General features: G+C 39.9%; 1 protein-coding gene across 3 annotated transcripts in view; it reads right to left on the reverse strand.

Moving 5' to 3' along the window:
* The window catches only part of PTPRN2 (protein tyrosine phosphatase receptor type N2), a 661,189-nt gene that overhangs the window by 39,689 nt on the left and 594,142 nt on the right, over nt 1-27,358 (reverse strand). For all 3 annotated transcript variants that reach the window (XM_074574140.1, XM_074574141.1, XM_074574142.1), the window contains 3 exons: nt 23,913-24,060; nt 16,629-16,702; nt 8,344-8,421 (listed from right to left, as the gene is read on the reverse strand). In XM_074574140.1, the coding sequence (XP_074430241.1) occupies nt 8,344-8,421; nt 16,629-16,702; nt 23,913-24,060 (300 nt within the window). The remainder of the gene's footprint in view (nt 1-8,343; nt 8,422-16,628; nt 16,703-23,912; nt 24,061-27,358) is intronic.

A 27,358-nucleotide genomic window follows, 5' to 3' on the forward strand; every position in this document is an offset into this window, starting at 1 on the left:
TTCTTTTGACAGGGACTGATGGAGAAGTTTCTAAAATGTGATGATTTAGAAGTAGAAAATAGATGGGCTAATCAGTTAAATCCAGCCTGTTCACTAAAAATAACAGGCTAATCACACCAGCTGCATTCTGGAAGAGATCTCCAGTAAACTGAAGAATCCATCTTTTAGGCTTTCCAAATAGTTGGTAAATGCAACTATTTAGAACAGCAGACAAACAAGCAAACAAAACCTAAAGAATTTGTAACGATAATCAAAACTCTACATGAATAAACACAACTCCTAAACCAACAACAAAGCAAGGTACTAACCCTTGCTGGATCAGATAATGTTCATCCTATTACGTATCTGGAAAGTAATTAACTCAACTATGATTCCTTTCAAGTTCTCCATTGGAAATAGGAAACGCTGTATTGAATGGAGACAGTCAGAAAATGTCATTGTCTGGAATATTTTAAAACCAAACCCTAATGTTTTAATGGCTACAAGAAAGCCGGGGGGGGTGGGGAGGAGGCGGAACTTTTAACTGAAAAAACATAAATGGGAGGGAATTTAGATTTTTGTTATCAACTAGAACTTCGCAATTTTGCCAGGCAAAAAGCAACCTTTTTTTTTTGTGTGAAACGTTTTGGTTGAAAATGACTTAACCTTTTGATATGAAGTGGGTCAAATCTGGCAAAGTTAGAGTTGCCATCTGCAAAGTCATAGCTGTACCAGACAGCTAAACAAATCTGTAGGTTGAAGAATTAACGATCAACAATATATGTTTAATTAAAAAAAAATAAAAATCTCACTCTTGCAGTTGAAAAGACAGCTTCAGAGAGGACCATATATAAATACTTGGTAGTCAGGCTGCTCTGTGTGTTACGTCCCTGGTGTTACAGCAACGCTTGTTTGGAAGTCAATGGGAAAGGCAAACTCAAGGTGACTGTATGTGTTGCAATAACTTCTGCCTTCTCAGAGAGACATAAACTGCTCTTATTCCTCTCAGTAGACTCCTAACTCAAGCCTTATTATTAAATAATTTAAATATGAGCACTATTTAGTCTTGAAGTGCTGACAAAACCACATTAAGGAGGGAAAGTCCACCAAAATCACCAGTAATTAGCTTTTCACTTTAATATTGGAAAGGTGGAGTCTAAACAATAAAGGGATAGAAATTTTAAAAGGACCACTTGTAAATGCCTTCTCCAACCAGAGCCATAATTAAAAGTGAGCATGGTGAACGCACACTCCTTTACCGAACGCCTACGGAATTCCAAACGCTATATTTATTTCACGTGGCTTGACAAGTTACTAGAGCTCTAGGGGCTACTGTTCTGTGCCTATCTCTCCCTTGCTGTTTTTCTTTTATTAAATTAAAATATGCATATTTTACACATTGAATTGCTTTGTGTCGCTTTTCATCTGCTCGTCTTTCTGGAGGTGAGAACTGATTAGACATGCAGGAAGTCCCATTCCAGGCAACGAAAATAAAACTTGGGAATCAAGACTGCTTGAAAGCGCTGTGTTCTGCACAGAAGAACAAAATGCAGAAAAATAATTTAGTCTGTAAATTAATTTCAGCACTCACAAAACATGCTGAACTGGGAGCACAGAAACCCACAACTAGAGCGGGGGAGGGTTTGGTACAGTTGTTCTTACACAGCCCTTGGGTTCGGAACGCTGGTTTTGCAGGGAGACTCATTCAGCTACAGGGACATCGTATCCTGCCCAATGGGATTTGCCCACTGCTGACTAATCCTTTTTACACAGGAAACAATCAACTGACAGTATTTTGTATTTCTTTTGTTGAATTCCAAAACTGGAAGAGAGAAGGGAACGTTGCCAAACAGACATGCAAAGATTTATCATGTCCTCATGACTGCACCCCAGGAATTGGGTTCTTACATGCCAGCGTGATCTAGGAGGAAAACAATAGTCAGTTTTTGAACTGACGCTGATAATATACTCCTGAATATGGGTAGAGAAAAATTATTCTAAAAATAGTTTTAGATTAAGAAATGCAGGACTGGAGGCAATGAAAAGCAAATGGCAATGGAACTCCCCGGCTCACATTAGGGCTCTGGTCTTCACTCTTGGGACTCCTTCTGCACTTTACATTTAATAGTCTTGCAATAATAATAGCAAATAATCAAAGGAGCAGAGATGAGGTCTCCCCACTCCCTCTAATCACAACAGTGTAAACGTCCACTCCAGTGAGCTTGCTTTTTGTTTGTTGCCAATAGATGCCCAGGTTTAACAAGAACAGTGAAGAGCATTCCCAGTTTCAAGACTGTTTCATATATTGGCGAACAGTGGAGGAAAGATGGGGTAATGAAAAGCATGGGTTTGATTCAGAACATGCAGGATGAAGCTCTTTCTCACTTTCTGGAGGAGCACCCTAACCACAAGGGGCCGCACCTGAAGTCTGCCTTCCCAGTCCCGTGTCTGACTCAGTGCTCTTTGTGAGCGGCACCTGCTCTGCCATCCTTGCCAGAATGGAGCCCTCCAGAGACTAAGGCACCTGGGGAACTATCTAGCCCGAGCTACCGATCTATTCAGGCAAAAGCCAGGGAATTTTCTGGTCCAAACTACAACTGGTGACTGTGTTTAATTCATGGCTTACTGTTGTAGGTGCTTTGAACCTTATTGAACATCTACAAAATGAGGAAAAACGTATTTCTTTGTTCCCTCCATAGAAGTTACATAGTGCTCGTGCACTTATTAATTATGTTGGTCATGGAGAGAGGACATCACAGAAAGACGGCAAATACCGACATAAACATATATCACATGCGATTTGATTTTCTAAGGCAACTAAGAAGCATATCCTCTTAAGCCACTTGGCAGGAACTACCTGATCTCTCCCTCTATTTCACTTACTGTAGTAAAATAAAAAAAAACACATGAAAATGCACTTCCTTCCAAAAAGGGGGAGGGGAAAGAAAGGCAAATGTGGGTAGATTTATGAAAGTCAGGCGTAATGTGGGGTGTTTTCCAGAGGGAAAAATTATGGCCTCCTACAGAAATCTCCATTTGGAGACGAACCTTAGCAGACATGCAATTTATGAGACTGGCATAATTAAGAACAATTTTTCAGTGCAAAGACAGTTGGTTCTAAATATCTTAACTCCTAGGAATAGTTTCTTGCATATTATCGTCCCTTGCTTCTTAGAATACTTTGCAAGTTAAGACATGTACTTCATGTCAAATACTTCATGGAATTATAACCCAGCACATACGGAAAATAATAAAATTTTATGCCTCCAGAATTATTCACAACATGGAACTCCTGCTGAGAAAACTTGTTATAGATCAGAAATGTTCTACATCCTCTTTCTTTTGAATTATGTTCAAAGAGATGTTGAATTTTAATAGCGTTATGTGAAAGAGCTGAGTGAAATCTCACTGAAGCTGCTGGACAAAATCATCACCTTTCATTCAAGATAAATGTAAGAAACAAGCAAACTCTTTTATGGAGCCTGATAACTGAAATTACAGAAGTTATCATCAAAAACAAGAGAAACGTGAAGCATATGGACCCATGAGTTTCTCTAGAAATTGATATGCTTAATGCAGAGAGAGAGGCATTAATCAAGGCAAGATGATTAATCCAGATAAGCAGCAAAAATGTGTAAAAGGAATAAAGAAACCACCAGCACAGCTTGACAAACTAGCATTGTGATCCTGGTAGAAGAAAAGCTGAAAGAGAGGTTGGGGATAAAACACTGGGTGAGTGAGGTTTGGAAAAAAGAAGTTATTGCCTGTTATTTGATTCTGTCTTTGTTCAAGGAAATAAAACTCTGTACTTTCTTTGTAAATAAAATGGAACTATATCAAAGCAAAACCCTATCCTGAGGATGAATTCTCTTTCCAGCTGAGAAGAAAACAACCCACAAACCTGGCAAATTGTTTAACCACTCAGGTAAAAATGGATTAATACCATGCGAGCAGAGGCATCCAGTTTTCAAGGAAGGGAATTGTGAGGTGGAATTCCCACTGAACCAAAATAGAATCAATGAAGGAGGTATCTTTCAGAAATAGTAATTGGTAAAAAGAGATGAAAACAAGACCAGATGAAATTAAAAGAAGACTTAAATCAGCTGGAGGCTTTTCAAAATTAATTAAAGTAGTAGCTGGAAAATTTCCAGAGCGGCCTAGGAGATGACATGCAGGCAGAGATGAAATCTCTGCTTGAGCCGCAAACACAGTACCCAGACAGATTAGGAAGCCCTGTGGCAAAACAGATCAATGAGATGACTGACAACACAACTCCTGCAGGCTAGAAAGTTTTCAAAGAAATAGGTAAGCCAGGAAAGTTGGAACTAACTTGGCACTTGCTGACTTAGGAGGGTTATGCCAAGAATATAAAGACCTGGAGAAGTAAATTGGAGGGACAAAGACAGTTGTGGAAAACTGATGCCTGGAAATGCCCTTACGCCTTTAGAAAAGCTGGAGTAAGACTCTTGCCTTTTTATCATTACTGTTTTTATAACATTTACAAAACTTGTTTGAATACCATTTGAAAATGACCCATATACAGGAGTTTGGACTATCTCCAGCTCAAAAACTGCATCTTTGAGAGAAAAGCTTCCAACAAGCTAATCTCTCTCATGTCAAACCCAAATGAATAGGAAGGTGTACCAAAAATGATGAGACTATTGGCCAGCTCTAGTAGCCCAAGTTAGATGGTACTGAAGAACAATATCTGCCCATCTGCCTCACCTTACCAAAAAGGACATAATCTTCCAAGAAGTGGTCACTAGTGAGATGACTGAAACCCAGCTTTGGTCCCATAGTGGTACTAGGCACAGATCTGCTCACCAGTAGTAAGAATGCTAAACAAGATGAGTTTGGACAAAGCATCATCAACATTTTATGAAAAAGCTTTGCCCAGTTTGGGGAGCTGACCATGATCTTTGTTCAGAACCGGGCAACTTGAAAACAGTAAATGGGGATGTGATTGCTGAGTTTCTAATAGCAGTTGCACAAAAATACTGGGCACTGGATCAACATAACAGGTTTTAGAGGGGCCTGCCAACAGAACTAGGAAACAAGATTATCCAAAACTATATCATCTGTTTCATTTTAAACAGAGACAATGGATGTGACCACACGATCATGTAGATGACAGACATGAAGGGCAGCAGACACTGCAGAGCAGTGTTAGAGCTAAGGAACTGGGTTCCTTTTGGAAGAAGCTTCCTCTGGACTCACCCATAGCCTTCTCCACCGCCAACAGGCATTTTGGCCATTGGACCACTGAACAGTTGGTCTAAAGTAAAACCTACGAAATAAGTAGTGTGACACTCTACAAATCCATTCTTAGTGGGCCATGCTGGTTGCTAATGTAGACATAGTCACTGATGGGTGGAAGAATATAATGCAAGTTTAAGGGAAACTAGGTTTAGAAGCTGTGTCTCTGTAGTCTGAGCATGAAATCTAGACAGTCAGGACAAACCTGGAGCAGTTTGTATTTCATTACGGATATCAGCTGTGTTGTAAATGCCAAGAAAGCTGTCTTACACTTTCAAGTAAAACAAATGCTTTGTAGGCAAGTGTCTTCTAGAAATCAGCTTGAAATGTCTATAGGAGTGGAAATAATTATAACAGTTTCTTCCTGGGGTAGCCTTTCAGCCAAGATAAAATGGAGTGGCTGATGCCCACCATGCAACTAGGCTTTTGGGAATCCTAGCAGCTAAGTCTCTGCAAAAAAAGGAAGCAATACATCTAGGAAATATTGCCATAGAAGGTGACGCCAAGCTCCAAGAGTTTCTGTTGGACTTGCTAAAGCATGACATTGTGCATTTAGACAAGGAACAGCAGAATAGTCCCAGGTCTCTCTGGAGTCAGTCACTCTTCTCACTATCAGTCAGAAAACTGCTTCACTGAGCACATAAAAGAGAAAAAAAGCAACAGAGCTCAGCAACAGCTGGTATTAAGCGGAGGAGGGAGAGGGAGGAGAGCCACTGAGAAGATGTTTCAGGAATGAATAATTGAATCTTTAAGCAATCCCTGGTGGCAGCACCGTGGTCCGTATAAACTACAGAAAACTGTATTCAAGTAAACATCAAAGGATGCTGTCCTGACAGGAGTTAATACTCTATTTTCCATAACAAGTTCAGCTTTCCCACGCTTTACTTTCAAATAGGTACTATTAGGTGAAAAATCCATATAAACCTTGCTCCTGCATCTGGGCATAAACCACAACAACCTCAAGCCGTGGCTATTGACTTGTACCATGGATCTACTCTCTTTCAGCAGTTATGGACGCAGTGTTCTGTAAGGAGTTAATCACTCTTGGCCCATTTACTAGACCTGGTTGAGAGCCATGGCCATATATAAAAGCTTGAGACAGGAACAAGCATGTTGATGTGTGACCTGTAGGAGGTTTAAATTTGAAAAAAGTGGGTGGTGGACCAATCTAACATAGGTAGATTGTTACGTTGAAGTAACAGGCATCATCAAAATAAATGCAAGAAAAAAACTTTTCCACGGAACCTATTAGAAGAAATAATAAAAGGATATCACATCAAAAATGGACACACAGCTGCACTTGAGCAGAAGCTGAACCACAGTTGCCAAGTGGTTTCTGTGGAGATGTACAGAGGAAATCTGGTGGGGAGATGGAGTGGACTTTCACTGATGGATAACTGGGAGAAGAAATAGCTAAAAAGAGCAGAAGTAAAGTGAAGGAAAGCGAAGACTCTGCCCCTCGCAAATAGCAGGACGAAAGAGTCAAGAAAGAGAACTTTTGAGTACAAAGTTGGAATGAAGAAGACCGGATCACAGAACAAAAACCCAACATTTCAGTTCTACTCGCTCTGTGTCTGTGCAAACAGTTTGCCTAACTGTTCAAATTAGAAAGGGTGAAAACCAAAATATGTTGTTCATACTATGTTGGTATGATTAATTCTGACTTCTGCGTGAGCAGCAGGGCTTATAAAGTTTGTTCTTTAAATGACTCCTTTAAAAATGAGAACATACTTTTTTTCAACATGTAAAGATGCAGTTACAGGTAAAAATGTAAAAAATATAAATATACAAATATGCAAAAATATACAAATAAAAAGCCTGGGCCTTAGGAATCATAAAATATCATGACAGAATAGCTAGCGTGGTATTTGATTTTGCATGTTTAACTTAAGAAACACATTTTCAAGTATCATGCCTCATATAAGAAATCCACTCACCAAAAGAAAAAAAGATACCGAAGACAAAAATCACAAGGTACTTGAAAATTTAAGCCAGAACAACACCTCCAGTGATGTCAAACAGAAAGAATTTGCTCTGTCCTTCTAAAAACCAGGCCCAAAATATCTCAGACTGAGCATTTAAATATCGAGGAGCCTAAAATCAAACGTTTTGAAAATGTCTCGGTTCCTCATCAGAGACAGTAGGAAATTGTGACATGACAAGTGTCTTTACTAGGCATCAGTTAACACTTTCTAATCATAGACCAAGTGATGCAGATGAAGGGAGAAGACGGTTTCGACTGATGCAAGCTCCTAAAATACAATGGCACTTCTGAAATTTTTACCTAGATATTCTTTATCTTCAGAACAAAAGTTTCTAAATTTATAATGCAGAACAAAAAATAAAACCATATGTTCATGTTGATAGTAAGCCCCAGTTGATCTCCTCCCCAAACAGCTTCAGTAAGCTTTCAGGCACACTTTTACACTTACAAAGGAATATCTAATGCGGCATATCCATCACACAATCGCACGCACTGAGCCTGGTATGTCCAAATCAGAGAGCCGCAGGAGCATGTAAAAAAACTGCGTGCAAAGTAAGCTCATGTTTGTGCATCACTAACTACTGCCGTTAGCCCCAATCCTGCAAAAAGTATACACCTATTCAACTTCATGCAGCAGGGTCTTAACTCAGCCTTTAGCTCACTACCTGTGGTAGGGAAAATACATGAGAACTTAAGCATTTGGGGGAACTGGGACATGTGAGAAGTAGGTTTCAATGGAAACATTCACGGCACATAGTGTTAGGTCCTTTTTGATCTGGAAAGTGACAATGAATTCTGGCTACGCTCTTAAGAAGGTCAGGCCCTCTGAAAATCATCCAGTCCTTGGCAGTAGTTCAATTACGGAGACCTGGCACTAAAATATGAATACTTTGGCCTGAGGTTTTCCATATAATTTCCAGATCAACTATTCTTTAGCAGGGCTTGTTGCATACGTAAATGGCTTGAATATCCATGTACTAGATTTTAAAGCCATTTGAACTAAGGTTTTCCCACCTATTGTGACTCAAGCACAATATATTTTTATACACCTTAAATTTCTAGAAGCACAGGAAAACATGTGACTTGTAACATAAATTCAGTTTTCAAAGAGATGTTTAACTTACCTGCCAGAAGTCAGCGACAGTGGCAGGGAGAGGGCCCTGGGTGGCAATATATGCTGGGTTTCGGGGGTCGTGGTCCATCTGGAACAAGGAAAGAGAACACAGACTGGATTTATTTAAAAGAAAATCCCTTTCTGTGATAGAGACAGAAAGTATGCGAGGGCAGAAACAAGGGACTTCCTAAAGGACTGTCATGTTCCTCCATCCTTTATTGGCAAGCAAAGAATTTTATTTCTATTTATAAGCTCAGAGGAGAACTTTTTCCACAAAAGACTGATGCTACCAGATGGATATCAGCACACATGATGAGCAATGTCCTATGTCCTCAATATGCAGCGTAACATCATTTATGGTGGTTGACAATGGCATTTATTTGAGATCAGTACTCGTGGTTTCATAGCAACCTCGGAGCCATTTGAAACATTTTTCGACACTGAGTGTTAAGAATGCTCCACACATCTAAATATGTTCTCCATTTCCACCGTGCCAGTCAAGGGCACATGTAACTAAAAACCAGCAAAAATGGGGAACAAATTCAGTTTCTGGCTTTTTCCGGTTAGCTGGTTTATCTAAATGCATGGATTTGGCCTCAATAGAGGAAGTTCTGCTTAAAGACCTTAATTATTACATTTAATTCAAGGAGCAGAAAATTCACTGAGCAGAAAAAATAAAGAATCTAAGAAACAAAGCCATCAAGAGTAAATAGGATTAGTGTGTTACAATGAATGTTTTCGAACTGATGGGTGGTTTTCTTGGTTCTAAATCTTAGGACCCATTCTACTGAAAAAGAAGATCTGCTGATAGGATTAAAACCCAAACAAACTCATTCTAACCCTGAACTGGGCAAGACAAAACTTTGACCATAAAGAAGAGAGACCCAGCTCAGCCCTCAGATGCGTGTGTGTGACTCAGTGACACTGAAGTCGGCGAGAGTTAACTTATACCCATGTAGCTGAAGGCAGAATTTGTCTCGATACACGATTCTGTTCTGTAAGTAAAGATCTGAATAAGAATGAATGTGAGTCATATTTGCATTAAGAGGCATCTACTGAATTTATTCATAGCCTATCAAAATTTTCAGTGATGGTACATGTCAGCGTAAAAGAAGGCACCTCATAATTATGTGCAACATAAAAGAGGGAAGAACCATAAAAGAACAGATGTAAGTTATTCTAACAGAACAACAATATGATGAATGTTGCAAAAAGGAAGAGAACACTTATGTTTCTAATTTTCTGACGTATAATTAAGCCGGACTCACTATTGAAATTCTCCATGACAACACAGCACAGGTAAAATGAAGTCACTGAATCCATTTAGAACAAAAGCTTACTTCTGATTCAACACCCATAGTTATAAAAAACCTTGACCAGGATGCCTATAATACCATCATTTTTTTCTGAGCTTCATTGAGATGCTTCTCTTATCAGCAAATAACTCTTCACAACAAGCAATTGCTCACAACAAATTTCAACCTTGCTTTCTTTGCCTTTTGACAAAAGCAATTCTGATAGCAGCACATTTACTACTGTGGGTATTTTGAGATCAGGGAAAAACTAGCTTTTTTCAGAAAGCAGTATTAGCAAAAAATCCTTAGGAACCATTTCAAAATGGGCAACTTTTTTGTTTTTCTAAGAATTGAGACACTGAACTAAACACAGCTGAAAACGGCAGTAAATGCCATTAAGCAAAGTCAGGCTTAAAGGGTTTTTTTGCTCCATTATGGTTGAAATAATTTCTGTTTTGTTTTGAATCCCACAGAGGTCTATCAGATTTAATCAAGTGCTTAAATGTTTTCATATGCTGGAACTAAAAATCTTCGCTTAGAAAAATCATCCTGCACCGAGGAGGACTTGTTACTCCCCGTGGAAACTGTTGTATGCTGCATCCACTTGAAAATGATGTCACTTGTCTACCAGGCGAGAGCCTGACTTGGAAATGTAACCGACAGTGAATACACCAAACTTTAGAAAAATAATTTACTTTGAATTTCTTCTTGAAATAAATTCTTTTGTATGTAGACATGCCAGAAAACAAAGGCAGCAGAAATCAAGGATGATGCAAATGGTGCTGTCATGGAGGAAATACTTCTCAACATTCAGCTGATAAATCAGGAATAGGCCAATCTTGGCATTTCAGCATTAATCAACCTCTGTCACAAAGGTGCTGTTGGAACGTGGCAAACATTACAATAAGCACAGAGTAGTGAAGTGTATCAGCCGTTTAACAATAATTCAAAAGACAATTACAATTATTACATTCCAAGCACATTGTGCTGCACAGAAAACAATTATGAGCAGAAACTCTTCTTGCTTGGAGCAAATAGAAGATGTCAGAAAGCCCTATCACACTATTAAATGATCTTTAACTGAACAAAAATAAGAGCAAAGATTAAACTAATTAAATGAAATTCCTGGTTTCATCAATTTTCTATTATACGTACTGTTTTAAAGGACACATATTTCAGGAAAAGTGAGAAAAATCACTACTCTGGTCACATTCAATTTAACGTGAGTAGGTGACTGCAAGGGACGGTTCTTGAATGTTTTTGTTATGTTCTTTTTTATTCTCTCAAGGTCACCAAGAACACCAAGGCCATCTTAATCTATCAAAGTTAACAAAACTTTGAATAAAGAAATAAAGTCAGTAATGGGTTTTAAACTAACTAATCAAGGAACAAGTAAAAGGCTCTATTTTATGTCAGGAGTCATTATCTTCCTTCAAGGATCCCTCAGATTTCTCACTTCACGAAAATAAAACAGAAAATGTATTCTCCAGAGAAGAATAGAGAACAGCAGGCTCCATACTATCAAGTATTAAAACAAAAATCGACTGTTTGCTAGCATTTTACATCAGAACAACCTTCAGAAATCACCCTAATAGTAATTGTTCAAAAAGAACAAGATTTTTCCCTCTATGTCCCCATCGAAGCACAAAGTTCACAGGACTTACATCAGAACTGGATCGAACAGCCATTTTTGGGAAGAAAAAGCTGCAATTATTACAACTGTTCTGCTATGGTGGAATTCTCATTTTCTGCTGCAGTACAACAAAGGCAAGTCTGGTGATAATGTTTCAATCTATTTTTCCATGATTTTGTATTAGGAAAAGAAAGGGATCAAGGATTACTATAAGTGGCCACGCAATTGACTGTGGTGATTTCTGTCACTACCAATATCAAAAGCAAATGGAAACAAAAAGGAGGAGCATTCAGATTTCTTGTTGGAAAAGAAATCTACAGAAAACTTTAGTGGCACGATTTGTGTTTTTCTACAGGGCTTTGTAATGGAAGTTGACTTACAGTATCTTAAAGTAGGAAAATATATAAAGAACACAGTATCACAATTAGTTGCACCTTTTTAAAATATCACACCACAATTCCACCTTGGTTTTACTAGAGAATAAAACCTACTCCTTTATTTTTTCCTTCAAGAGTCCTACTATCCAGTTGCCTTATCCTGGGACTTTGCAAGGATTGCCTGAAGAACTCTGAATTTTGTTGAGTTTTTAGATAGAGGTCATGCTGCTGCATGATTTCACTGATAATGCTGATGAAATACAGCAAAATCAATACTTCTGGGAGTAAATCCTCAAATTTATTGTATTTGGACTTAAGAGTAGTACATATAGATTCTTGTTAAGTAGTCTTCTAAAACTGTAAACTGAAGTAAAACCGTCAATAGGCATCAATGACCATTTTGAAATCTCATGTAAATGATACATCGATTCATTCCTGCCCTTTACCTTCCCTCTCAGCTTGTCAGATCCTGACTTTCCACACAGGAAGATCTGGGTGAGATGTGGTCTCAGTCACACCTTATTTACCTTGATCTAAATCCCCTGAGCCCATCTGAAATACGCCTAAATCACGTGAGATCAGAATAAGATCCAGTGTAGACCAAATATGACAGAGAGAAAGTTGAACTCTGATAAACACCTTAAAAATACGTATGGATTGAAGCTACTGTGTAGTTTCTGGATTTAATGTGTTTATAATAGCAATAAAATCTACTTTCATGCATACACAGAGTATAGATAGTGTCTAAAAGTAAAAAAGTATGTTTGTTTTTGTAAAAGAAAGCATATCCAGCAAACGCAGATGAACTTTGTAATCACTTTCATCTCAGCATTAAAATTAAAAAGGTAGACTAGTCTTCATCTTCATGTTTGAATTAAAATTTAAAACAATTTTTAAATCCTTCCTTTAAAACCCCTAATGGAATGAAAGAAGTAAATCTGGTTGTGAATGCCATTATGAATTTCAGAGTCTATTCTTGGTGATGAAATTTGTATGCTGTGTTTGAACAAACTGTCATGCTAATGACATTCCTCAGTCTGGTGTCTTCAATAATAAGCAAACTGAGTTTTTAAATGTAGTTGATGGGATTTTTTTCTCTTTCAGACACCCTATGAGGAAAAACAGAATTCCCATTTACTTTCATGACCTCTGATTTAAAAGCAAAGATTGCACATTATTTACTACTGGATGATTTTCCCGAAATTTAATGAGGACTAAGTACAAATATGACAGATGTAATTATCACAGTTTTATTCTGCACAGTCAGGGTCTTCTTGTGCTGTAATTGCAAGCCTTTCATTCAGCTGCTGATAGCAGAGTTATTATCATAGTACTTTATGTTATTTCAGAGAGGAGGGAAACAGATTTCTACCTCACTTTTACTCCGCAAATTTATCCCAAGGACTCATTTTGCCTGGCCTCGCGCTAGAGTGAAATTAAAGACCTACGGGAGGAACTCGGACTAAATCTTTGCTGATTCTCCTCACCCGCTCCCAGCCGTGGTGAGGCCATCAATCCCACCCCAGTTTTCTCAACATATTGGAGGGAAAGGAGGTCTTGAGGGGGGCAGCATTTTTCAAAAGGAAGAAACATGTGGGCAGGTGGCCAGCTCATTGTCTGGCGCGGGGGTTTTTTCTGCGGTGTGCCGCTGCACTCATTTAGACTTAAGTTAAGGTTGAGTGAGCCCCAGCTGGAGACTGGACCACTGACCCAGAAGCTGGAGATACCCAGCGACATGTACACGACTGGAAGCCTCCCTTTCTGAAGCTCAAATATAATTACTTTATTTTACACTCTTCCCCCACCAGACAGCTCACACGCGCAGGGAGGAAAAAGCCTCTTCCAGTCACTTCAGACCGTACTGATCCTCTGCTATTAATGCCCATCTTGCAGCTCACTACAATGCTCACTCCTAGCCCGAGCGCTGCAAGGCACACATGCACCAGGAACATCACCGCGTTGACATGATAATTACTGAGGTTATTTAAGTTGAAAGGCAGCAGTCTGAAGGAAAGAAATGGTAGGATTTTAGCAAGGGTGAATACTGGCCAACTTACTGGTACTCCACATCCGCTGTACACTTACAAAGACGCTGATTAAATGTGTGTCTGCTAACCAAAAATATCTCAAATAAACAGCATGTATGTCCAGCTCAGTCTGCGATGACTGTACAGCCACACTAAATATTGCAGAATCAAGTGCCCGATCTAATATTCCAGTAAGCTTCTGAAGTGGAAAGCAGGGCTGAAAGTCTCTGTCACTCCTATATTCTACCTCATTAGCCAAAAGTGATACCAGATTAACCAATACAATTACGCTAAGCTGAAGATACTTCATTTGTCTTGAAACGAAACAGTTTGCAGGGAATCTTTGCAAACTATGGGCTTGCAAAGTAGTGTTTTCCTCCTGTCAACCTCCCACTGCATCACCTTCAGGAAACACACATTTTATCTATTGCTTTCAAAATAGCAAAATGACTACTGACTTAATGAAACGAACTCACACTCTTTCCTTGGAATAACAGGTTGTCTCCAGAAATGTGGGCTGTGGCACTCCTTCCCACACGGTAGGGTCCCTATCCTACCATGACAAAGAGGAACTCAAGAGTTTCTCTTGCCAGTTTTTCATGGCTATGCAAGATATTGGGTGCTTGTCCCTATCCAATAAATCACTTGTGCACCCACTTATCACTGAGCATAGAAATATTTCTGTAAGAGATATAGAGACAACCATAAGAATTTTTGCTTCATCAGCGTGGCTTGTTTTATCGAGTAAAACTCTGCAGTCTGGGAAAGCTACACAAAATAAATACCTTCTACCCTTGCAGAAGAAAATACCCTTATTAAGTGCAGGATGGAAAGGCAAGATTACAACCCCTTGTAAAACCATGAGAGCTAAAACTGTGGAAGCAGAGACCCTCCGCCTGCATTAGCCTCAGGCACCCTGACAAAGCAAATCTCTTCCCAGTTATGTCAATGGGATATCTTTGTCCCGTCTCTCCACCCCCAACACTAAATCTAATACTTTTCTCTTTATTGTAATTAAAGGAATAGATATACTATAGTCCAGAATTACAATTGCAAGAATTTACCCCTTCCCCAACCAAATTTGTGTACTAAAACCAGTTAAGCTGTGTCTGCACAGAATTTTGGGCAGGATGCAGAAGCCCATCTTGGTTATTCGGTAAAAACACAGCATCTGTACTGCTGCCAGCACTGAACTTGGCTTAGCATTGTCTACAGATGCTGTAATTCCACTTCTGCACCATGCTGTAGTCACGCGAATTACAACCAAGCTCTTACAAGAAGACAATATCTCGCTTCCAGTTAACACCTCCCACTCCCGTGCTTGCCACAAAACCTCTCAGCTTCTACTATCAAATTAAGGCTTGACCAAACATAAGTCACCAAATGGGCCCTGAAGACAGGCAAACAGAGCACTGAAGCCCTGGAGCTGGATCTCTGTGCGTGACTACAAGCAGGATACCTATTCCTTGGAGTGCCAAGTTACTCGGAACTCCTGGTCCTGGGTCCAGCTAGAGCTTGGTCAGGTCAGAGACATACTGAAAAGTAGTCCAAAACCTGCTCTAATCTGCGCGCATCTACCCTGGTCCTCTAAAATGGTAGCTGGCAATTCCTGAAGCATGCAGGTGCTTTGGTTTCCCCTCTACCCTAAGTCGAAGGCAAAAACATCCCAAAGGTGTTTTTTGGGTTCTGTGTATTTTTTAACTCTCTGAATAAAGCATTTTTATATGTTCAAGGAAATGATGCTTTTGAACACTGCTGAAAGTAACAAAAACAAAGCTCAGAGAACATTTTCGATATAGTTGTGGGTTTTTTAAAGAAAAAAAGTATTGTCAACAACATTGGAAGGAAGCAGCCTGTAATTTCATGCTGTTGCAAATTGTCAGCTGCTTTGCCCACACAAAGTGATTTAACTGGGGGAGTGATACTCCCCAGGAAAATGAGCCAGTAATGGCATACACAGCCCACTGCAGTGCGATGTAATTCTCCATCCTAAGTTCTTTCTCATAGTTTCCCTGTAATAACTTTTCAGTGCCTAATTAATGTGAATAAGAACCACAAGCAAAAGAGACTCCAATACTAGCAGCCTCATGGAGGTCAAGGACACAGTGCTTTTTCCCTCTTCAAATGGATATCATGACACTTCCATTGAGATGCTATGACAGGGCAATGCTACTGGCTCTATCGTACCTGTTTTGTATCTAAAAATAGAGAGCTTTTATCCCTATCACCTTTCACAGACAAGAAAGGATTCATATTCAGCTTATGAAGGGTCAGAAAGGGCAGCTGGGCCACACTGGAGTATTCGGTGGCAAAAATTGGATTGACCTATTTTGCAGTTTGAATGAATACACAAGTGGTAAGGGATCTCGTTCTCGCTTTCAAAACAGCAAGCTCGGAGGAGAACCGGCCGAGCTACAGAAACACCAAGCTATGCATCAGTAGGGCAACGGAGGAAGAAAGGTAAGGGGAAGTGTCTCTGATGCAGAAGTTCAGAACCCTGTGGAGCTCAGCTCTCCAAGCCTACAGAAACAATTCCTCCTACAACTGCAGCTAGTAGGACAAAGCGAAAAAGAACAAGCAAGTTTTACCTCCTCAGAGTAGGAAAAGCTCGCTAAGGTTATATTGTTGCATTTTATAATCATAATATCAAGTACAGAGTAATTAATCTGTACTAAGTTAATAATATCAAGTACAGAAAACCTGACAGTATTACAAGGTAGAATGACAACTAGCTAGGGACTTTGTTTTCTTAGTACATAAACTTTAAGAGTATTGCATGCACGTGCAGAAGATTTATTTCTCTTCAGTTTGAAAGGACAGCCTGAGACACCAGAGTTGTGAGGCGCTCGCAAACTGAGGTTGCACAATCTGCGTGGTGAGGTCCCTCAAGTTACCTCATTTTAACAACAAGGAAAGACAGGGACTGACTCTTTGGATTATTTCTTATGGGTTACCATACTTACAATTGGGCTGGCATTGATGTAGTCTGAATTGTCATGGCTATTTTCACCTTTCAGACGTATCCTGGAATGATCATCTGCAAAGGAGAAAATAAGAGAAGAAAGTTTCTATACAAGTATTCGATCCATTTTAAGTTAAACAATTCAAAGTCAGATTAACGTGCGCTCCAAGACAGGCAAACGGTAAATATCAGAAAGGACGTTTCCTTCCAACTCCCAGCCTAGCATGGCCTTGATGCAGCCACAGCGTCACAGCCTGACCCAGGAATGAAGCACTAAGAAATTTCGGAGGCTGAGTCTCTGAAAGCGTGTCTGCATGAGATGCACCACAACGTCTTACAGTCTCTCGTAGGAAAAATGGGAATCTCTACCACTTAGACAGCTTAAGATTTAAACTAGGCAAAACACTAGAAAAAAACAGTATTATAGAAGACATTTCTGTGTTTGCAGGGTCTTGGAAGAAGTAAGTTGATGGACTTTGTCCTTCTGGCTTCTCTATAAAATGAGCAGCAGGAACATCGAAGTACAGTTGAGAACTGGACAGTAAGTTAATCTGTCCTGATCAAAGACTAGTGCTGTGTGGTGCTACGCTAGTGACGTGGGAGACGATACGACTTGGAGGTGATCATGGGAGAGGCAAAATGCCGATAACAACTGCACCTAAAAGTATGACTGGAGTACATACAGATATCTTACACTGCCGGTAATATAGCTAGTTCAGATACCACCAGTAAAGAAAACAGCAGGCTGGAGATAGGAGACTTACTCATGATTTTTTCCCATCGTCAGCATTCTTTTGTTACTTTTTAACTTGTATTTTTACTGGTGCTAGCTCAGGTATGTTTAGATCTGGTACATCCCAAATTCTAGTAATTTTTTTTTTTTAACTTTGGGACATATGGGTGTCCCCATAATGGATGGGTTTTATTTGTCTGTATTTAGACAGTGACAATGCAGATGTCTGCATCTGTTCCAGTCATCTAGACTCACTTTCTGCTAAGAGAAAAGAAATATTTCTATGTCATGAATCATCTCATCCTGATTTAGCTGTCTCAAAGAGGCCAAATTGCACTCAAGAAGTGCCGGCTTCTTTCCATTGACTAAAGAAAGAAAGACCAGACCACACACAGATAATTTATGCGAGAGATGTCTAAGTCCTTACATATGAATCTCAAACAACTTGTACCTGATACATAACCAGCACAATCTATACTTCTCAGCAAACCTGCCCTGCACAGTACATTGTGGTGAGAGGTCGTGGAGCTGCCCTTTCTGTAACCGTCTACAGCTGAACACAGATACGGATATTTTGAGAGGATCTTTCCATCAATTATTCGAATAGTCAAAACAAGAGTACAGGAATACACCCTGTCCGCCTTTGTATCTTCTCTAGTGGCCTGTGACACCATTCTTAACAGCAAAATTGCAAGTTGCCTTTTAAACTACTAAGTACCAATCATTATTTTAATAATGAGGAACAACAAATGAGTTATGAAACATTGTAAGTACCACACAGCAAAGTAGAATCAGAGGGTTTGGGCTCTGCTTAGGCTTATTCACCAGCAATGTCGTGGCTGTTCAATATGTGAGCAAGACAAAGGTGTGCTTGTATGAGTGTTGTTTATAGTCACTCAATCTTATCAGCAATATTGAACCCACCAAATTCCTTCTCCTGGAATAAGACTAGAGGTGAACAAGTCATGTGAAATGAATGAAGAGTCATTCTCTACTATTTGCATAAAATTATTTCCTCTGGTAAGTTTCAACACAATAGGAGGATGAAGAAGATGAGAAAGGAAAGACGTTCATGCACATTATTCGCTTCCACCTTCCTTTGACACCTCTGCACAAAAAATCCAAAACTTACTTAAAAATAATCTCGTGACATCTGAGATCTTGGGGCTACCCAAGATTTTTTATAGGAAGCTTTACCATGAGCATCATCACAGAGTGCTTGAAGAACTACAGCTCTGAAACCTTTTGTCTATGCCTGAGATAGGCAGGTTATAGGCACTAAATGTGGTCTCTCATGTATCTTAAGGTGAGTAAGGGCTCAGGATAAGCCCCACTCATTGGATGGCAAAAGTGTTTGAACTAATCACCAAAGAAAATGCGTGAAATGTTTTTAAATGGATGAGGGAGAGAGAGCAGACAGTGATTCATCAGTATTTAGCAAACAGATGTCAGTGTGAGCCTCCAATAAAAGTCAAATGTCAGATCGGTAAGCTAATGATCTTTTTCTTGAAAACATAATGTTTTATCCAGACACTCTGATCTAGTGTGCTGTATCATTATACTGCTGTCTTGGAGGGTTTATCAGAGGGTGAAACATGTTAAGGCTTTGGTAGTGAAAAGGTGGTAAGTATTTGCGCTCAGAAAAAAAAAAAAAAGCATGCAAAAAAGGTCGTACATGTGTTTTCTGCATATATCAAGAGTTTGCACCCACGTGTGCTTCAGTTGCAGCATCAAGCGTTCATATTGACAATGAACAGATTGTGCTTGTCTATGCCTGTTATCACCTCAAAGCTTCTAGGAACCAGCACAATAGCTCTTCAGAAACAGGCAGAAAAAGAAGGGGGAAAAAAAAGAATACCGTGGACACCAGTTTGTTATGTTAACAATAAGCAACTATGGGGAAAATGCCGAATGTACAAGATTTTTTTTTTGTAAACTGCATATTGATTATGTTAGAGAAGGAGGAAAAGCAGGAAATAAAAGGAAGGAAAGAGATGACAGAAAAGGAAGATATATAAGATCAATCTAAAAAGCGAGAAAGAAAGATGAATGAAGAAATAGGAGAGGAAAGGGACCGTAATAAGGAAGTGAGAGAAAAGACAAATGCTGTTACTAGCTACTGCAATCTGGCCAAGCTACAACTAGTCATCATTTCAAATATCTACAATAGCTACTGCTGAATGCTGAACTACTTTGCATTTGCTATTGCTCCAGCCAAGGCACAGCTGAACGAAAAGCAAAATGTATACATGGTTATGTGTGGCAGAGAGTGGCTTTCAAAACAAGAAGGATAGTACTAGCCCATAGCTGAGGAGAAATATAGCACAATTTTGTATTTTATATACATATAAAATATAAAGTATAAAATATAAAGGATAAAGGATAAAATAAAAAGCAAACACACATGAGTTTGCGGTATATAAAACCACAATTTATAGACAGAGAAACCTAAGTTTTGGAGCCTACTTACAGATATCTCCATGTGGACAAGGTTAAGTTCATGGGCCTTGATCTAGTTGGCTAAATATGAACACGTCATACCATTTGAGAAACTGTAGATGAGACATTGCATAAGGATAATAGACATGACACAAGACCTAAAGACTTGTGTCCTATTGGCCCAGCATCTGAAGCTCACATGAGATAACCGAGGGCATCCTACAGCTATTCATTTCACTGTGAAGCAAAAACCTGCTTTTGGTCATTGCACGGCGCTCTCGATGCCACTGCCCGGACAAGCTGTTCACTGGCTGTAACGGCTGCTTTGGCACCTGGCTCACATGGAGACACTTAAATTTAGGCATCTTATTCTATGATTTCACAGAATCATGCCCAGAGATCTTGATTCAATGCCTCAGGGTAGGTTTCTAGTGATATCTGAGGTGCCCTAAGGAGACTCAGGCTAGCAGCAAGGAGGGCCCAGGTCTCCCATAGAGCCTAGGTTATACCTACTAGCTCTGCGTGGGTACCTTGAACACTTTAGGCACCTCAAACGGCACTAAATTCCCGTGTTTAAACAACTGAGCTGAGCACAAAATGTCATATCTGTTTGCGTTATTTAAACAGTGACCAATACTGTTGTGGTATTGTAGTATGCCATCTCGCAGTCTTCTGTTTATCTCACAGGGGCCCCGCGATCTATTACTTTTGCTGTTTTTCAGATGACGATTGAAAAATAAAAAAAATCACACCTTACCTAATTTTGGAAAAATAAAACTCTCATCTCACCTAATTCCCTCTGTCTTCTGTTTTCTTTTAGTCGGACACTTCTAAAGGAACAGAACCAACAAACAAAGGCTGGACACAAGCAGTATGGGCGACTTTGGGTTGTTTAAATCCAGACATCTCCTAGCAGAGTGAATCTCACAACGATCAACCTGGCACATTCTGCCTGGATCATCATTCTCTTCCTTCTAAATTTAGACTTTTTCTTTTTTTTTTCCCTGTACAAAACACTATACAGAGCTACACTGGTAAGAAAGTGAACTACTGAGGAGCAAGTGGAGCAGTGTAAAGACTGTGAAGAATCATAATTCATTGATTATCATTATTTTGCTCATAGAATATTTGCACAAAACGGAACTCTTCCTGGGTGCACGCTCTGCCCCTAAATGCTTTGCTTTCCTTTGGAGGAAATTCAGAGCACAGAGGTTAGCGGGTTGCTCTAATATATACCATGACCCATGGACACTGTTACGGTAGACAGCTTTTGACAGATGTTCACTGCAAAAAGTTGCTTGCCAAATGTTTAATGGTTTTATTTCGCAGAGGTGCGAGAGGAGAAAATAAAGTCTGGAAAGATTTTTTTTTGGACATCAACCAACTGAGCTACTCATGTGTTCACACAGAAAAAAAAGGTATCCCATTGCCCTAAATTATTGCAATCTGCTTGTTGGTTGGACAAAAGGATGCAGTTTTGTTAATCTAGAAGGTCCAAGTTACTGCAATTGGTAGAACTTTTTAACTAGCAGTTTTTTAAGTGTCTAGTGTCAAGGTGTTCTGCTACCAAGTATTTTAAAAGCTGTTTGTAAATAGAGAAGATAGGTATAATAGTAAACTATGCTAAAACTGTGAGATTAAAGATAACGTTAATCTAGAAATTGCATCAGTTATGTAATCAGTAAAAAATAATACCATATTATTTTACTTAAGAAAACACAAAGTAAATACAACATGATATTAAAGCTTCTTTGAAGCCTTCCTAAGATGAAATGTTTTATATGAATTGGCAATCTTGTTCTACCTTGTCAAGGTGATTATGAATATGAAAGAGGTAAGGAAATGCTAACAAGGCATTACTCCGTGAGAATACTTTGAATGTAGCATAACAACTTTGTAGCATATCAAAAGCATATCAGCTTTGCTTCTTAATTTATTATTAAGCAAATCCGTGACTATTTGCTATAGTTTTAATGTCAAACATAGTCAAAAAGAAAAGTGCGAAAACTGGGCTCTTTCTCATCTCAGTCTAATCTTAGAGTACACAATAACCATCATCTTATCAAAAATCAATATTTTTTAAACTCTATACCACACTCTCCATCCATCACCAAAGTAGTTTTATGGATATAACATGACAGCTGTTCATCAGTGCACAGCAGCTTCAGAAAGTGAGGGCAGGTAATTTTGTGCAATTCAGTCAAAAAGGAAAGTTCCCAGTGCACTAAGAGCTATAATAGAAGTTTTCAAGTTGTAACCCCACCAAAAAAATAGCATTTTACTCTTGTGCAAAAATACTTCTAATTAAAGCTTCAGACACACCGCAGCCACCCTGTCCATATCCAAATCCCTTCCCGGGTAGCACTGGTTCAGCCTAGACTCCGCGATGGGAAGAACAGGCATAACAATATGCCACGGAAGAAGCAATGGCAGAGACCTGTCAACTGAAGGCTGATCCGTGTAGGCTGATTCATCCGCTTGGTACAATATGATGAAAAGAGACAGACTATCTCAGCCCTGAAAATAGTTCAGCGTTCTAGTGTGGCATGACACCCAAGGTAAAAAACCCCTGCTCTTTAGCACTGCCGCAGCTATGTTACTTCTGGATTCAGAGCTAGAACAGTCTAGTCTGGAGGTCCCCATCTTATCGCTCGTTGTATCATGCAGACACATTTCCTACACCAGCTGAATAACCAGCACCGGTTTCTGGCAACACCTGTAGCTCCCGTTGTGTCTCCAAGGCAGCAACCAGAAACAATCTGGCTTAATTTATGAGCAGGGACTTGGAAGAGCTTACGATGGTCTGACTGTCAGTCCACATTGTAAAGAACACTTTAAGCAGGAAGATTAACTTGGATCAATACACATTATCATGGAGCAATTTTCACTTCCTATCATGTCGGTTAAATGCTATTTTTTCAGGATGGAGAAGAGCACAGAATTCTTGCACTCCTTTAACTTTCATGGTGACTTCTTTAGAACTTTTCAACAGACCTGATCCCAAAAAGCTTTCAACCAGCACCATATTTACTGAGGAGAATTCATATCGCCGAACTACCGCACTCCTCCCCTAAGCAGCAAAGGATTGCAAAAAGAGCCACTGCATAAACAAGAAAGCCAAACCCTGCTGAAGCAAATATGCAAGGACTGATGGGCTCAGTTAAATTATCATGTACGTCCAGAGAGTCTTCACTCTAAATCTGGCTCTGACATTTACTTATCCTGTTACCTGTCATTTCCTCATTTCTAAAGGAGGAATAGGCTCTCATAGGGAAAATTAATGTTTTCAGGGCACTTTAAAAATTAAAATAGCTATACATGTTTGCCAAGCTACCCAGCTGGATTGTGGGCACACTGATTGAGAGCATTTTTGTTGCTGTGGACTGTGCATACATTCTCAGTCTCAGTTTTGTTTCATTGGTTGCTTAATAAAATGTGTGGCCATAGATTACCAATGTAATCTATGAGACACATGTATTTGCATAGGAAAAATATGTTGCTTTTATTTCAAGCTCAGAAAGGTGGCTGCCTACAAGAAAGAGGAGATTCTAGGGATATAAACACTGGCTGGTTCTTTTTTTTTTCTTTTTCTCTTTTTATCCTATGCCTAGCAGGAAGAGAAGCCAGTGAGCAAGCTTATCCACTGAAGCCTAAAGGGGCTCATTCAGTACAGCTGAGTATCTGATAAACAGATCATCTAGCTCTGATTATAGACTGCTGGTATTACTGTTGGATGGACATGATACCAACTTGTCTAAACACAAGCCAAACTTCTTTCTGTTGAATGGCTACAGATGCCACTCTTGTACAGAAAGTATATTCCAGCATTGAAAAGCACTCCGGCTATTGAATTTCATGAGACAGCACAGCTGCAGCAGCAGTGCTATGTGACAGAGTCGTGCATTTTTGTAACATGCATGCAGCTTTTAAGGAGATAAACAGTGTCTGATATGACAACAGGACAAGCACCCAGCCCATAGTTTTCTAGTACACACATAAGCTGCTTCCCATTCTGTCTGCCTGTCGTCTGTAGCTTTCAAACCACTGTGCAAAGGATATTGAGAAAAGTACCAAGAGCTTAAAATGCAATCATCCAAATTAAAGTGTACATACATGGCACTACAGCCTGTGAGCGATTCTTCTGGACATTTTCCTCCTGCTGTGCAACGGTGGTGGCATTGGGCTCAGCCTGATAAGCACACAGAGCTTCCCACTCTTTCTCCAGACGATTCTTGTTTTTCAGATGATCTTCCATGTAGGACTGGAATTAAAAGGATACTGTATTAAGCGTTGACTTAGCTAGGCTCAAAGCTAAGCTGAAAGGATGTATCTCGGGATGGAAAGCACGGGAATCCTGAGCTTTAGGGATGAAACGCACTCAGTCTTATGGGTAATTCGTTCACTTAAGAGAGTTAACTTCAAGCTTATTTGTGCTATACAAAATGTACCAATGCTAACAGAGAAGAGCCCCCAGCTACTGAGCTTCAGGAGAAAACTATTTCTTCTTCGCTACCTAGAAGAAATAAGCACAAATGCCTCTTTCATCGGGCAACGAAAAAGAAACAAAAGTGCATTGATAAAAAAGTACTTACTACAACAACAGCTCACGTCAAACCGAAGGCTTTTAAAACTAAAGATCAAGCACATATGCAAGTCACAACAGCAACGCAGTTCTTGAGGAGAATTAACAAATTGCCAGGCTGGAGTGTCCTGGCTCAAGTACCGGGTCATTAGGAACTCGTCCTGCACATGGACTGGCACTGAGAGAGCCTTGAACTGAGAAGGTGATGTTAATGAATATTAATATATGCTGTTAAAGATTGTACCTGGCATTCAGTACAGTCAACAGCGTCAGGAGAAGCATCACCAAAGAAAAAATAACTGGCTGTGGCGGGGATGACGGCCCATCACAGTATATTGGTGCAGGTCTTAAGTTTTTGCAGATCTCCCAAGGCTAGAGATTCAGAACAGCACTGGATTGGGAATTCAGTTCCAAAGGTTTGCCAAAAATGAAATAAAACCCTATTCCTTCATCCCAAGGACCTGAAAATCGTCCAAGTGGGTGAGGGGAAGAGAGCAGAAAGGAGGAAGGGTGGGGAAAAACAGAAATCTTCCCCTCCCTTTAACATAAAAATTAAGAAAGTGATCACCTGGCATTGTAAGCCTACTTACACAGCCAAATTACCCTTCAGAGCCTGTCATCTTCTCCTAGAGTAAGTAGAAGAATAATCTCACATGACACACAGTTCGCATTTGTAAACTAAACTCCATACTACCTTTACAAGGGAAGTTGAAGTTAACATCCTTAAACAGATTAAAAAAGGGACAGACTGGGTCTGGAGGGGGTCGGCAGCAGAGCTGTGGGTGCCTCTGCCCCGAACATCAGTCAAAGCAGTTCCTGCTGCAGCACCCGCTCCAGCACAGTCTGTAGCAATGCTTGCCAAGAAAAAGCTCCTGGAAAGGATTCACTGGAAAATATAATTGCTTAGAAAACCTTGCCCATAGACAGTCTCTGTTATGTTGAATAGTTCTTCCCAAACATGCGCTGAAGAAGAAAGGCTCGCGTGCCCTCTCAGCAGGTTTAACAGAAGGTGCAAAAAGCTTGCAGCTTGTCTCCTGCCGAACGGGAGCTCTGCTGAAGCTGTGGCTCCACCACGCTGCCCACCCCGCCAGCGAGGCAGGAGACTGCTCTCTCCTGCAGCTTGAAGGGGCTTTTTTTTGGTTACAAAAGAGCCCCCAACACACAGCTTTGTTTTGTGCGGGGTCTGGCAGGTGCATTCCTCTTTACACGAGATTTGTAAATCAAACCTGTTACTGAAAAGCAATTCAAGAAGTGACACTTCCAGAAGGGATATCTTTAAGGACATAGAAATTATCGCATTAGAAGAAAGGTTTCTAAAGGAGGTAAAAAATAGTTGTGGCCTAGATACAATCAAAACACCTACTGTGTGATTGCTTCTTTTCTATAATGAAGGAAAAAGCATCGCAGTGGACAGAGCTGTGACCTGATGGATGGGGAGCCGGGAGAGCTGCGCGGCCCCGTGGTATGTTTGGGGAGCAGGTCAGCTAACATGTTCCCAGCCTTAACCTGCTAGCTAATGGGAGGAAACCATCCTCTGATAGTTTGCTTGTCCCTGTCGAAAGGCTGTTGCTACTGGGGAAAGGAGGGAGGCTAAAGACCCCTTTCTTTTCTCCTGGTAAAACTGTGCCTGCGTATGTATACTGAACATGATGAAAAAAAAGATAATCCCTCCTGAGCAGAGACTAGTTGGTATTTAAGAATTTTTATGAGGCAAAGGGAAAAAAACAGCAAAATCTCACAAAACCAAGACCCCTGGCTTCAGAGAAGCTGTTTAGCATGCAGCAGGCAGAGACCAGGCAGTCAAGGACCAGCCTGTAGCATCTTCCCATTTTAAACCACAGTTTTATAATCTGATTCATTTTGACATGCCCATCACCAACGTCCCATAGACTTCAGGGACACTTTATGCAGATATACAGATCTGCCAACACTGAATCTCTCCAAAATACTCTAAGATACATGAAGCTGTAAGAAAAGAGCGAAGAGCATTTGATTCCTAAGGCAGGGCTGTACATAGCCCTGGAGCTGGCTCCAACTCATCTATTTGATGATTTCAAGGATTGTATTTAAAAAAAAAAATAAAATTATTTTTAAGTTGTCCAATGTGACACAATTAAGGTAATTTGATTGCTTCTAGTGCACATGAATTTTTAAATAACTCATCTCTCTTTAAAAAGGAATAGTCTTTTTACTTTTACCTTCCTTTTTCAGGGAATCCTGAGTGTAGAGAGAAATGAACGTTCAAATGAAAACACACCGAAATCTTTACTTTAACCAGATGACCACTTTTCATGTAGTCTCAACACCTGCATCGCATGGATCAGATTCACAGGGTGCTTCCTGACAGATCTTGAAAAGGTGTTTGACTGGTCGAATGGACCCGTGGAAGGCTCTGCACAATATGAACATCTGCTTTTCACAAGTTTAAAAAAGCTACCGAGAAAGAAGCTTGCTTTAAAACATTCAGCAGCCAGACAATTCCCTCAGAGTTAAGTAATCTTTCATTTACAGTCCTTCAGAGCCTCTTCGCTCATCCCCATTTTGCTAAACAGAAGCTTAGTGATTTTGAAACACCCTCTTGGGAGCTGCTGGATGTACATTAAATTGAGTGGAACTTCTGATATTTTAGAGATTGTATGTCTACTCAAATCCAGTCCTTAATTAGGATGTTTTCGTGAGACATTCTGCAGTGTTTGCCTGGTACAAAAGAAATTCATTACCAACATGTCAAACACGCACATGATTTTCCTTGTCCCAGAGCAGCAGGTAAAATAAATAGAGGTTGTCACCACTGTTACTGCAATGCTCCTCAAAGCCTGCTGAAAAAGGCAGGGGTCTGGTCTCACCAATACGTCCACATCAAGACAAGTCCTGTAATCCCAAGTATACGCTATTATTTAAACAAACACTGTCTGCTTGGCCAGATCTCCTGATGTACACTAAATTGCGTTAAGTCTTAATTTTCCTTCCACAGGGC

The sequence above is a fragment of the Larus michahellis genome, chromosome 2 (assembly GCF_964199755.1).
Source record: "Larus michahellis chromosome 2, bLarMic1.1, whole genome shotgun sequence".
Taxonomy (NCBI): Eukaryota; Metazoa; Chordata; class Aves; order Charadriiformes; family Laridae; genus Larus; species Larus michahellis.